This window comes from Eurosta solidaginis, chromosome 4 (assembly GCF_040869045.1).
Source record: "Eurosta solidaginis isolate ZX-2024a chromosome 4, ASM4086904v1, whole genome shotgun sequence".
NCBI classification, from domain to species: Eukaryota; Metazoa; Arthropoda; class Insecta; order Diptera; family Tephritidae; genus Eurosta; species Eurosta solidaginis.
The window spans coordinates 182,301,508-182,313,805 of NC_090322.1; the positions used below are offsets into that span (position 1 = coordinate 182,301,508).

The 12,298-nt window shown below is 38.0% G+C and overlaps 1 protein-coding gene across 5 annotated transcripts in view; it reads right to left on the reverse strand.

Moving 5' to 3' along the window:
• hiw (highwire) overlaps positions 1-12,298 on the reverse strand; it is a 376,800-nt gene that overhangs the window by 354,056 nt on the left and 10,446 nt on the right. For all 5 annotated transcript variants that reach the window (XM_067784118.1, XM_067784116.1, XM_067784115.1 and 2 more), the window contains exons 2-6: positions 10,802-11,801; positions 10,225-10,608; positions 6,874-7,321; positions 6,191-6,809; positions 1,939-2,667 (exon numbers count right to left, since the gene is read on the reverse strand). In XM_067784118.1, the coding sequence (XP_067640219.1) occupies positions 1,939-2,667; positions 6,191-6,809; positions 6,874-7,321; positions 10,225-10,608; positions 10,802-11,801 (3,180 nt within the window). The remainder of the gene's footprint in view (positions 1-1,938; positions 2,668-6,190; positions 6,810-6,873; positions 7,322-10,224; positions 10,609-10,801; positions 11,802-12,298) is intronic.

Sequence of the window (12,298 nt, forward strand, 5' to 3'; positions counted from 1 at the left end):
GCCGAATTACATGTAAAGTTACTCCAGTGGTGAATTACGTTCTAGCGATTTGATTCTTTACTTTTCTATAACTTACAAGTTCTCTATTTAAAATGTTATGTCAAACATTTATACAAGTTTTGCTCGAAACAATCAAGTGTGGCAACCACATACGAGAGAAGAAATTGAGAATGAGCTGAACTGCAACTGAAAGAATTGAGAATCAGTTTTGTGACTACTATTTTCATTTCTATTTGAAAAGCGAAGTTCAAAACTATAAATTCAATAAATTATAAAATATAAAATTTGGTGAAAGTTCGTTTAATAAAACAAAATAATAAAGTGTATAATGTTTAATGTGTGCCAGGATATTTGATGTACGCCCAATTGAAGTTCGGTTAGTAATTGCGTACATATGTATGTATATGTAGCTAGCATGAGTATTTATGTATTCACATATTTACATACGCATGTATATGGCAACATAGGTACTTTCGTACAAAGCTGTCGCAACAACTTTTTTGTTCATTTGACTACTAAAGCGGTCAATTACGAATCAACGATTTGTGCGCAGTTGATTCAACATCTTGTTGCGATGGATAAAAATTTACAGAAATTTGAATTGACTCGTATTTCGGTTGATTTTACCAGTCTTCTTCTTTTAGTGTACCACAGCACAAACCCAATACATTTTCAACGGGATGTGGCGTTTTCGAAAAACATGCAGAAATGAGCCGTTTTTGAAAAAAAATATCGTAAATAGGGTTCTTTGGGAACAATATGTCGATCTCTAAAATGGGGTTGAACGTTCGATCAGGATCAACATTTTGGTGAGAATGCAACCACAATTGTACCTCAAATGCAGAGCCGTAATAAAGTCCTCAAATCTCTTGCTGGCAGCACTTGGGCTAAAGACAAAGAGACGCTCATTACCACTTTCAAAGCAATTGGTCGGCCGCTTGCATGCTACGCGTCCCCGATATGGTCGCTAAACATAAAGCTTGCTTACTGGAATAAAGTACAGGCCTGCCAAAACACTATTCCCAGAATCGCTACGGGCTGTATTCTTATGTCCCCAGAACACGACCGACACAATGCGGCGATAGTACTCCCCATTAGGAAGAGAAATGAAATGCTGCACAAACAGTTTCTTTTCAATACCCAGAAATCGGGGCATGCCAACAGACATCTGGTTGAAGAGGCCCCGCATCCAAGGGGCTTAAAAAGTCATCTCCGCAAGCATTATAAGAAAATACGGCACATGAGAACACAGTCGTATGTAGAGGAAAAACACAAACGGTCCTCAGTGAAATCCACAAAAATGCGTCGGACATCTATGCCAGGAATATACGCGGCGAGCCCCGTTCTTAAAGATAAAATCCCTGAACTCGCAGAAGAGGAAAGCATTCTCCCTAGGGAGACGCACGTGACTCTAGCTCAAATTCGATCTGGATACTATTTCAGGTTACACTCTTACCTATCCAGAATCAACCCCGACATACTTGCAACGTGTCTCCACATGACACCAACCATTTTCTTAATTGCAATGTGGAATCAACTCCCTCTTATTACACAACTCTCACTCTGGTCCACCCCTGTTGAAACTGCAAGTTTTCTTGGACTACCGTTAGAGGATATTGATGACAATTTGTGAGTGGTCAAACATATTGAATGGGGCGAAGCACTGCTACACCAACAACAACATATGCCTTTCTTTATTTCATGCAACTTTGTTGGCTAAATTCAGGCGTTTACGTTGTCATACTTAAATGAATGGGACAACAATACTAAATGAATACTGGAAATATTCATAAACAATTTTAAGAACTTATCCAATTTTTTCCAAAACGTTTTCGAAATTGATTTACACTTTTTTCGTTATACATATGGTGCAATGTAAAACCGCGGGATGTTATAAATATTGATATATGCCAACGTTATAAAAATAATTTGACTTACTAAACCGCTCCAGGGGCGCAATGCCATAGAAATTTCTGTCGTTGCGTTAGCAAATTGGCAATACTAGACTCCTTGCTACCAACACCTCCATTGCCACCTGTTGTTGTGCCATTGTCATTACCAGTTGATTTACTTGACGTACCACTCAAATCATCATTAAGGCAAGCTGTCTTATCACGTGAAAAATCGTTGGGCAATCGACCCAACTGTCCTTTTTGATAATTTCCAAAAGTATACACCATACCTTTATACGTCAATAAAACGGTATGATTACTGCCAGCGCATACTTGACTAATAGCACCAGACACATGTACTCGAACTGGTCCATTGGGGGGTTGTAAATCGCCGGTACCCAATTGACCATATTGATTGCTTCCAAAAGTATAAACCTCTCCTTCGAGTGTTAGCACAACGGTGTGGTGTAGACCGCAGGATACTTGCACCACTGGTGAGTTACTGGGTAGGCTAAGCATTTGTGGTGCTAATGGTGCGACCCGAGGTGGATCTTTATCAGTTTCTGTTATTTGTGTGCTCACATTCTCTTCGTTAGCTAATTTTTTCTCTTTACGTCGTATGATCAAACTTTTCGAACGTTGCCGATTCAATTCGCTTTGCAGTTGTTTTGTATCCTTGTTGTTTGTATCCGTTTCGGCTTCCTGCAGCGAAATACACATAGAACAGAGTCCACACTTGGAGCAACCAGCATCGCCATGGCCACAGGGACAAATACTGGAAAGAAGAGGTAGGAAGTTGAAAATGAGCGTTTCTAACTAAAATGAAGTGTTATCGTTTTTATTTGTATTATTTCATTATCGTTATTATCCGCTTGCAGTGAATTAGAAAAAAAGTTGTATCCTTCTCCTTTAACATTGCACTACACAGCACTCGGCTAGGTATTGACCCCAATCAACTGCGTTTAAGAGATTGATCCAAAAGTAAAAAAGTAATCACCCCGTTTTTTCGAAGTTAGACATTGACTCTCGAATTTCGAAATTTTAAAATTTTTTCTTTTTTTTCGAAAATACTATTAATTTGTTAACTAATGAAATGTTAGACAACAATACAATTGTTACAAAAATAAAAAATAAATGTAAGGCGCGATATCCTCCGAAGAGATCTAAGGCCGAGCTTCTTCTCTTCCAATTTACGTCGTGCTCCTCTTCATTTTCCCTACAAATTGGCCGGACGGGACCTACATGTTTTATGCCGACTCCGAACGGCATCTGCAAGGCAGGTGAGTTTTCACTGAGAGCTTTTCATGGCAGAAATATACCCGGAGCGCTTGCCAACACTGCCAAGGGGCGACCCCGCTTAGAAAAATTTTCTTCTAATTGAAAAACCGTATTTCTAAAATTTTGATGTTGCTTTGTCCGGGGTGCGAACCCAGGGCATATGGTGTGGTAGGCGGAGCACGCTACCATCACACCACGGTGATGTTACTACACCAAAAAAGGAGCGCTGCCAACTATCGTAGAAATTAAAAGCGAACAATTACAGAACCAGCCCGAAACCGCCATTAGAATTGGCCTAGCGGGCTGTGGTTCAGCCCACACCTCAAAAAAAATTAAGAAAATCACTGGTGATTGAGATGTGAGGTTGGGCCGAACTGGGATCCGCTAACTTTTTTAGTTTTAGCTGTTAATTTATCGCTTTTCATTTTTTCGAAGATATGCCTTTTGCCCCTTTATAATACCTTTCATATAAGCTCAAAGAGAAAAAAATATATGCAATGTATACAAATACATTACACTTTTAGGGCCGTTTTCTCATCAAGCCTTTAATTTTAGCGCTCACTTTATCCTGCCTATAAGTGAATTTTCGTTTGCTCAAGTTGTTTTTAAATTACCGGGCGGAAAAATTTACTGGCAGCTCATATGCCCTTTAGGCCCGGTTTTTCTGTACATGTTCAACTCGGTTTGTCAGTTAAACTACGCTTAAACTTACTCTGCAGTTTTTCAGTATATTTTAACTCAGGCATGCTTAACCAACGAACCAATATCATTTCGTTACGATAATTAACGTTAATAAACGAAACGAAGTCATTTCGTTTCGTTTATTAACGTTAAGAACGTCAAATTAACGAAATTACTTTGTTTCGTTTTCTGCCATATCAAAACGAAATCAAATTGTTTATGTTGATTATTAATTTCAAACTATGCTGGCAAAGCTGATTGATGGCGGAGTTATTAAAGGTGAAAGCATTAGCCAAGCTGATTGCAACTTTTCTCATGAATTTTGACAGTACGAACATTTCTCAGAGTATTTTTGACATTACCACCAACGAATTACACAAACAAATTACATGGAGTTTGTGTGTATGTCCGCTCGCTGTTACCACCTTACGGCTTCACCATGGCTATAGCATTGCCAGCACAATTCAAACATAAAGTAGCTATCATCCGGTGGCAAAATCCTGAGCCAGATAAATAAATTTGCATGTAAATGCAACAACAACGATTTGAGCCAGATAGAAGTCTGGTTCTGTTTGTGAGCCAGATAATTTGTTAATTACTTCTTTTTAGGTTGGCAACGCGGCCTTTAGTATACCTACTTTTTCAAAAATAGATCTCGCTGCTTAGCCTTTCGCCGTATGAGTTAAATGAAAAACAGGGCGACATATGCCTATCACATTTCACGTGTGCGAAAATTTCACGACTTCTGCTTTTCAAGACTCTCAATGATCCAGAGCATTCCCGTGAGAATTGAGAGTGAGCCCGAGCTGTAAAACTCACTGGATGACGGCTAATATTTTCCATATATTATCCTAATTTCGAGAGATTTTTAGAAATGTACAGTTCTCAAATGTATATTCAACACATTTCTCCAGTTGATATTCTACATTGCATATCGAGCTGAGGTGGAGGTGACAAAAATCTCCAAGGTGGTACCACCAAAACATGGTACATTTCTAAAAATCTCTCGAAATTAGGATAATATATGGAAAATATTAGCCGTCATCCAGTGAGTTTTACAGCTCCGGCTCACGCTCAATTCTCACGGGAATGCTCTGGGTCATTGAGAGACTTGAGAAGCAGATGTGAAATTTTCGCACACGTGAAATGTGATAGGAAGATGTCGCCGCTGTTTTTCATTTAACTCATACGGCGAAAGGCTAAGCACCGACATCTATTTTTGAAAAAGTAGGTTTATTAAAGGCAGCGTTGCCAACTAAAAAGAAGTAAATAACAAATTATCTGGCTCTCAAATTGAACCAGACTTCTATCTGGATTTATCTGGCTCAAATCGTTGTTGTTGCATTTACATGCAAAATTATTTATCTCGCTCAGGATCTTTGCCACCGGATGATGGCTATTAATGACGTTGGAGATCAACTCGAAAACTTTTAATTTTACAAAATTTCTCAAAGGTATCTGGTTTAAGAATAATTAAATAATGATGTTGGATATCACTTCCGGAACTAGATATATATTTCGCTGGAGAATTTTTTTCCATGTTTGTTGGGTAAACAAAATCCAGCGGTTGCCGTATCTACAAATTATGTATATAATAAAAAAACAAATGTTGCCGCACAAAAAAGCATACCCTAAGGGCGGCCTTAAACTGTGACTGAAAAACTGCTCAGTAGTTTGAGTCGAGTTTAAATTTGACTAGAGTTTAAGCAAACTTAGTTTAAGCTTAGCTTAACCAATTACTGAAAACCGGGCTTTAAAATTTATTCTTAGGTTTAAATTAAAGCATACATACCAAGCTTAAAAGTATGCAACAAAAAAAAGTAGTACACTTTTAATGTGAACGTATTACAGCTTTCATGTGACGTTGCCGTATCTTCATCAAATGCAAGGTTTAATTTACAGGGCAGATGAGAAAATGAAAATCGTTAAAGTTGACTTTAAAGTGGGGAATAGTTTATCTGCCCGGTAAGTTAATTGAGCTTTATTGGGTGGATGAGAAAATGGCCCTTATTGTTTTTGTCTCAAACACATATTAGATATATTAGGATGGATCTAACTTTGAACTTCGAATGCCAATATCTATGTTTTGAAGGATAACTTCGAAAGACGGAAAATATTTTTTTGCTTATGGATCAATCTGTACAAAAAAGTTGGTTTGGTCCATGGACCGGAAGAAAGAGTAATTTTGTTGTATATTGTAGCGCTCCGTTAAAATCTCCAATACCATTTTATGTACAATTATGTTATTTTTTTGTATGTTTTTTTTTTCTGTTTAGCGTATGTTATGTCATATTCTATTACGCTAAAAAAAAGTGTAGGTATAATTAAATTCCACTTACGCTCCAGCTAAGCGCTCCTCCATGGCCACATTCAATGTCGACACGCATGACACATTATAACCGGTACATTCTCGACACATAACACAAACACGGCACTGACCTTGCACCAAATGGTGATCATCATAGTCACAGAGTGTGGAAAAATCAAATTTCAATTTCTTGCCACTCAACGAACATTTGCCATCGCTATCAGAAGGTGCAGAATCTCCGCCTAAAACTTGTAAAACACCACCACCAGCACCACCGACCCTTTGTAAAATGACACCATTATCCTTTGTGGATTTTGAAAAAACACGTCCACATTGTCCTTTATTATTCAGACCAAACGTGAATAGTTGTCCCTTCGAGTTAAGCGCTACACAATGAGCTTTACCCAATGCCACTTTCGTTATTTGTTGATCAATGAAATCGGTTACACATCCGCTAGCATCACAATGTGCGGTATCCTTGCCAAACATAATAAGCTTACCAGTTTTTGTGACAAAAGCCGAAGTGCCATTATTACAAGCTGCATGTATAACTACATGACCATCAATTTTTGACATCCTTTTGGGCTTTATTGCTTTGGGTTGTCGTCGATTTTTTGAAGAATCACCATCCTCACCACGACGTGCTGTGCCTAAAAGTAACAAGTAAGTAGTAAGAATTTAAGGATTAAAACATAATCTTTGTACTCTACACACCTGTAAAATATACCGTTCCATCGTCATTTACCAACAAGGCATGTATACCATCATGACCAATTGCAATATGTACAATATTCGAAACTTTTGATATAATCAATTCAGTCAATTTCATTGTTGGCGTACGTCCAATAGATTTTAGACCTAACGATGCTGACTTGCCGTAATAGTAAACTCTACCATTTGATGCGCGTACTAAACCAAATTCCTTGCCGCAAACAATACCCTGAACCTCAACATCACTGGGCAATTTAGGTTCGAAAATATTGTAAGATGATTGAATTTTTTGTATTTGATTCTGATTGAGTACTTCTTCTTCGAAAGCGGCATAGCCGAGTGTACGAAATTTTTTACGCGCCAACTTAAGCGGAAGTTCGAATTGAGAGGATGACGAGTCAGCGTAGCTATTTAAATTATTAAAATTCAATTTTTTCACCACAAGCGTATCCTGAAAGAGAGAAGACTTACAGTTACACGAATAGATTTCTTTCAAAGGAATGAGGAGTATTGAAGAGAAATAGCAAAAAAAAAAAAAACAAATTAAAAAAAAACGGAAATTTGTGCATTGAATTTTTGGGCCAATTTCTTTAGTGATCATATTTTAGCACTTATAAATTTCCCCTGCCGATAAATACGAGAAAGAGAGTGAGGAGGAAATCTTTTGAAGTATATATAAGAAGATTGAGTATATCTATGTATCAACGATAAAGTAAGCAATTTTGGGAAAGTAGGTGGTGCCACGCCTCTATAAGAAAAAAGAGAAATTCGAAAATTCGCAATACAAATCTTCGAAAATATTTCAAACATATTTGGCGGCCGCCCCATGGTGTGTGGGTAGCGTGATCCGCCTAGCACACCAAAGATTCTGGGTTCAATTTCCAGGCAAAGCAACATCAAAAATTTATAATCTAGTTTTTTCAATAAGAAAAAAGTTTTTCTAAGTGGGTTCGCCCCTCGGTAGTGATTTGGCAAACATTTCTAGTGTATTTCTGCCATGAAAAGCTTCCCAGTGAAAACTCATCTGCCTTGCAGAGTTGTCAAAAGCTGAGGCAAAGGCGGAAAGAAGGTAGAGAGAAAAGAAGGAAGGAGAAATATGAATAGCAAAGGGATAGTGTGGAGGTAGACAAAGCGAGGGGGTGGAGAGGTGGTGGAGGAGTGAAAACGAATGGTGAGAGAAAAATGAAGGGAATATTAGAAAAAAGAGGAAAGTGGGTGGGAGGTGGATAGAGTTGTCAAAAGGAGAGGCAAAGGCGGAAAGAAGAAGGCAAAGAGAAAAGAAGGAAAGAGAAATATGAATATCAAAGGGATAGTGTGAAGGTAGACAAAGCGAGGGGGCGGAGAGGAAAAAAAGGGAGAGAGAGGAAAGTGAAGGGATGAAAAGTGGTGGAGGAGTGAAAACGAATGGTAAGAGGAAAATGAAGGGAATATTAGAAAAAAGAGGAAAGTGGGTGGGAGGTGGATAGAGTTGTCAAAAGGAGAGGCAAATGCGGAAAAAAGAAGGCAGAGAGAAAAGAAGTAAAGAGAAATATGAATAGCAAAGGGATAGTGTGAAGGTAGACAAAGCGAGAGGGTGGAGAGGAAAAAAAGGGAAAGAGAGAGGAAAGGGAAGGGGGGAAAAGTGGTGGAGGAGTGAAAACGAATGGTGAGAGGAAAATGAAGGGAATATTAGAAAAAAAAGGAAAGTGGGTGGGAGGTGGATAGAGTGTGGGTGGTGGAAAACGAAGGAGTTAGAGGGAAATGCGGAGAACAAGAAGACGAAAAGATACAATATAGGATGATAGAATGGAAGAAACGGAGAATGAGGTAAAGGGACAGGAAGTGGATGCCTAAGAAGAAGAGGAAGAACAGGGAATTGAGTGGAGGAAGAAAGCCGGAGAGCGAGAGTAAAAATGAGATACTGGGAAAGGCCGAAAGCAAGACGAGAGAAAGAGAAATAAAATAATAAAAAAAAATTTTAAATTAAACGGTTTTATTGAAAACAATGAAGTAATAATAATACTAAAAGCTAGAAAACAGGGCGGAAACTATTATTCCTTTTATAATATAATTCTTTGCAAAACTATTAATTTTGTACTTTTAATATATTTGGATCAAGATAAAAATTATTTTCGGATTATTATTACGTGAGTCCGATAGAACTAGTTAAACTCGGACTTTTAAAAATAAAAGTCCGGATATAAAAGTTAAATCCGGACTTTTATTTTTTAAGGCCAAAATAAAAGTGCGGCTTGATAACAAAGAAACGTCTTATCCGAAATAAAAAAATGTGAGGCGTAGCATAACCTTATTAAGATTCAGTTGGTCTTATATATGTATGACTATCAATCGAAATTTGACTCTTCCAACGCTTTTATTTAATTGTCTAATCAACGCCCTAGATTGATGAGGAGTGTGATGACTAGTACCTAGGACCTACCTAATTATTTTCTAGCTTTTAGTATTATTATTACTTCATGTAAGTATTGTTTTCAATAAAACCGTTTAAAGAAAAAAAATTTTAATTATTTTATTTTCAAGTTTGTAGTCTTTATTTAATTGCCTATTATTTCTAATACTATTTAGTCCATTTAGTGACTCATTATTACAAGAACTCTTTCCTGACAATTTGTTACAATCTAAGTCCTCAATACATAATCCTTCCAAAGACTTTACTCGACTCTGCGCCACGTATGCTTGTCCCTCCTCCAACTCCAAAATATGTTGATGTCACTTTGTATGTAATATTTGTTCCAAATATGAGCCAAATCGGACCACAAATACGATTTTATTAAATATCTCGATCCTTGCGCCACCTAGCGGCGATTTTTTTCATAGGTCGCTTTCTATTCATGTATGTATTATGTGTTCCAAATATGAACCAAATCGGACCACAAATGCGATTTTTTTAAATATCTCGATCCTTGCGCCACCTAGCGGCGCTTTTTTTCATAGGTCGCTTTCTATTCATGTATGTATTATGTGTTCCAAATATGAACCAAATCGGACCACAAATGCGATTTTTTTAAATATCTCGATCCTTGCGCCACCTAGCGGCGATTTTTTTCAAAGGTCACTTTCTATTCTTGTATGTATTATATGTTCCAAATATGAGCCAAATTGGGCCACAAATACGATGTTTGTGAATATTTCGATCCTTGCGCCACCTAGCGGCGATTTTTTTACTTAAATTTCAATTACAAAATTCGTGCCGCCCAACCGCCTGTCAAGTCAACCGAAATAAAAGCACTTAAAAACTACAACGCCCTTAGTTTACTTTCAGACTGCAGTTTCCTTTCAGACTTTGAATGTCCACGAGAAACTATAGTTAATATAATAATAATAATTTAAATAAATGTATTCCACTTTACTTACATCTCTATTAGTGGAAATAGCATTTATCGAATCCTCATCTGTGAAGAGCACATAATTATATCCTTCACGCATAGATACAAGATTAACAGTATTGATGCTTTTTACAGTTAATGTCTCTGTATTAACAAGATGCAAATGATCCGCCGAACGCTTGACATTGCGACGATAATATAGATTACCACCAAAAAAGCCCAGCCAACCAGTTTTCTCTTTAGTAAATTCGTAATTTTGAGCATAGATGTGACCTTTGTAAGAACCGCTAAATCCTGTGCCAACCTTTAACAAAGTACTACCAAGCAATAAATATAAGTAAGAACCATCTGAAGCCATAGCAGGTTGAGTGTAGATACTACCACAAGCAGCAATTGAACTTTTCAAATTAAACTGAAATGAGATATTTGATAAGAAAAAAATGAATTTCAAATATGTGACCCGGTCTATGAAAAGGTGGCTTATGACTCAAAAAAGAAATTGCGAGAAACAGCTGTTAACAGCTGTTTTTTTTTTTTTTTTTTTGAGTCATAAGCCACCTTTTCATAGACCGGGTCAAATATATTTAATAAAAATTCAAACAAACCTCATCGACAAGCGAATTCAATGGCACGCCATTTGTATGGAAATCTGGTCTTGTTGGTTTATTCAGTGCGGCGCTCATTACGGTATTCTGCAGTGTTGACAGCACTGCTGGCAATTGTATTATTTGTGTGGTTAATTGTTTGGGTGACATGAGCATAGCCGCAATGGCTTTTAATATCTTGCCAGTATCACCACGTGCAATACAAAGACCAATCAATGCGGCACAAGCCATTGCGGACCAATTGGCTTCAATCGTTGCAGTAGTGGCTAGTGCTGCCGGCATTGTTGTCAAGTCTAACAGCAAATCATACAATGGATTTATTAAATCTTCTGGCTCCAATTTAAACGACTCAGGTTGCTGTCCCTGTATAACATCTAGTAATGCCCTTAGCGCCTTCGTGCACAACATCGGTTGTATGTGACGCGCGTCAGCAATCAACTCGAAGAGACTACGCAAGCCAGCACCCACAATTAAAGGTAGACGCACCATCGTAAATTCTTTTTCCTCACCATCATCCGATTCACCACTATCTGCATCACTATTAGCCGAGTCCTGACGCGAACGCTTCTCGGCTCCTCCAGCAATACCAACATTCGACCCACAAACCGTTGCCGACAACATTGTGTGGCATGAGCAATCCAGTAAATTTGTTGTCATACATGTGCCAGCGCATATCAGACAACAAGAAGGACTTAAATTATGTAAACGTCGCAGAGTACCATTGCTATCTTGGAATAATGCATAACGTGTCTCGGCCTCCAATACTGTGGCACGAATTACGGCGAAAACGGCAAATTTTGAAGCATTAGGCTCAAGTTCAATATGCGCAACAGGAAAAGCGGGAAATAATAAAAGTTGATCTTTGATAATGGGCGGATCCATGGGATTGACAATGGCACCAGCGTTGCCCTCAAGCACCGCAGCGGCGGCAGCAAGTGCTGCAGTCTTTTTGTCCTTACTTTTGCGTTTCGACAATGATTTGCGATCATTTTGAAATTTTCTGCAAATATACACAAAGATAGAAAAGAGTTAGAGGTCGCGGAACGACCATTTCTTTCGCCTCAGAGATAATTCGTTCGTATCTTTACATCATGTTAAACGACGGAAACATATCATTTGACAAGCGAATTTTAAAAGCGAATGTAAAGGCCGAACGAAAATGTTAAGGAATACCTTTGCTAGACGAAACCGCTTAAAGGCGATTTGTCTAAGCTATCGTTAGCAGTACAGAAGGATGCCCTTTATTAGTTTTCACACAGCTGAGCAAAGCTCACAGAGTACATTAATTTTGCCGGCATAACAATGGCTTGTAACGGCATAAACTAGTCGAGACAAATTTAGACTCATAATCAAAAAGACCAGGATGAAATAAGAAATTCATTAAGCCAAGTCCGTCCGTAGGTCCATCTGTAAACACGATAACTTTTGAGTAAATTTTGAGATATCTTATTGAAATGTGGTATGTGGGTTCCTTGGTACTCATCTCCTATCGCTATA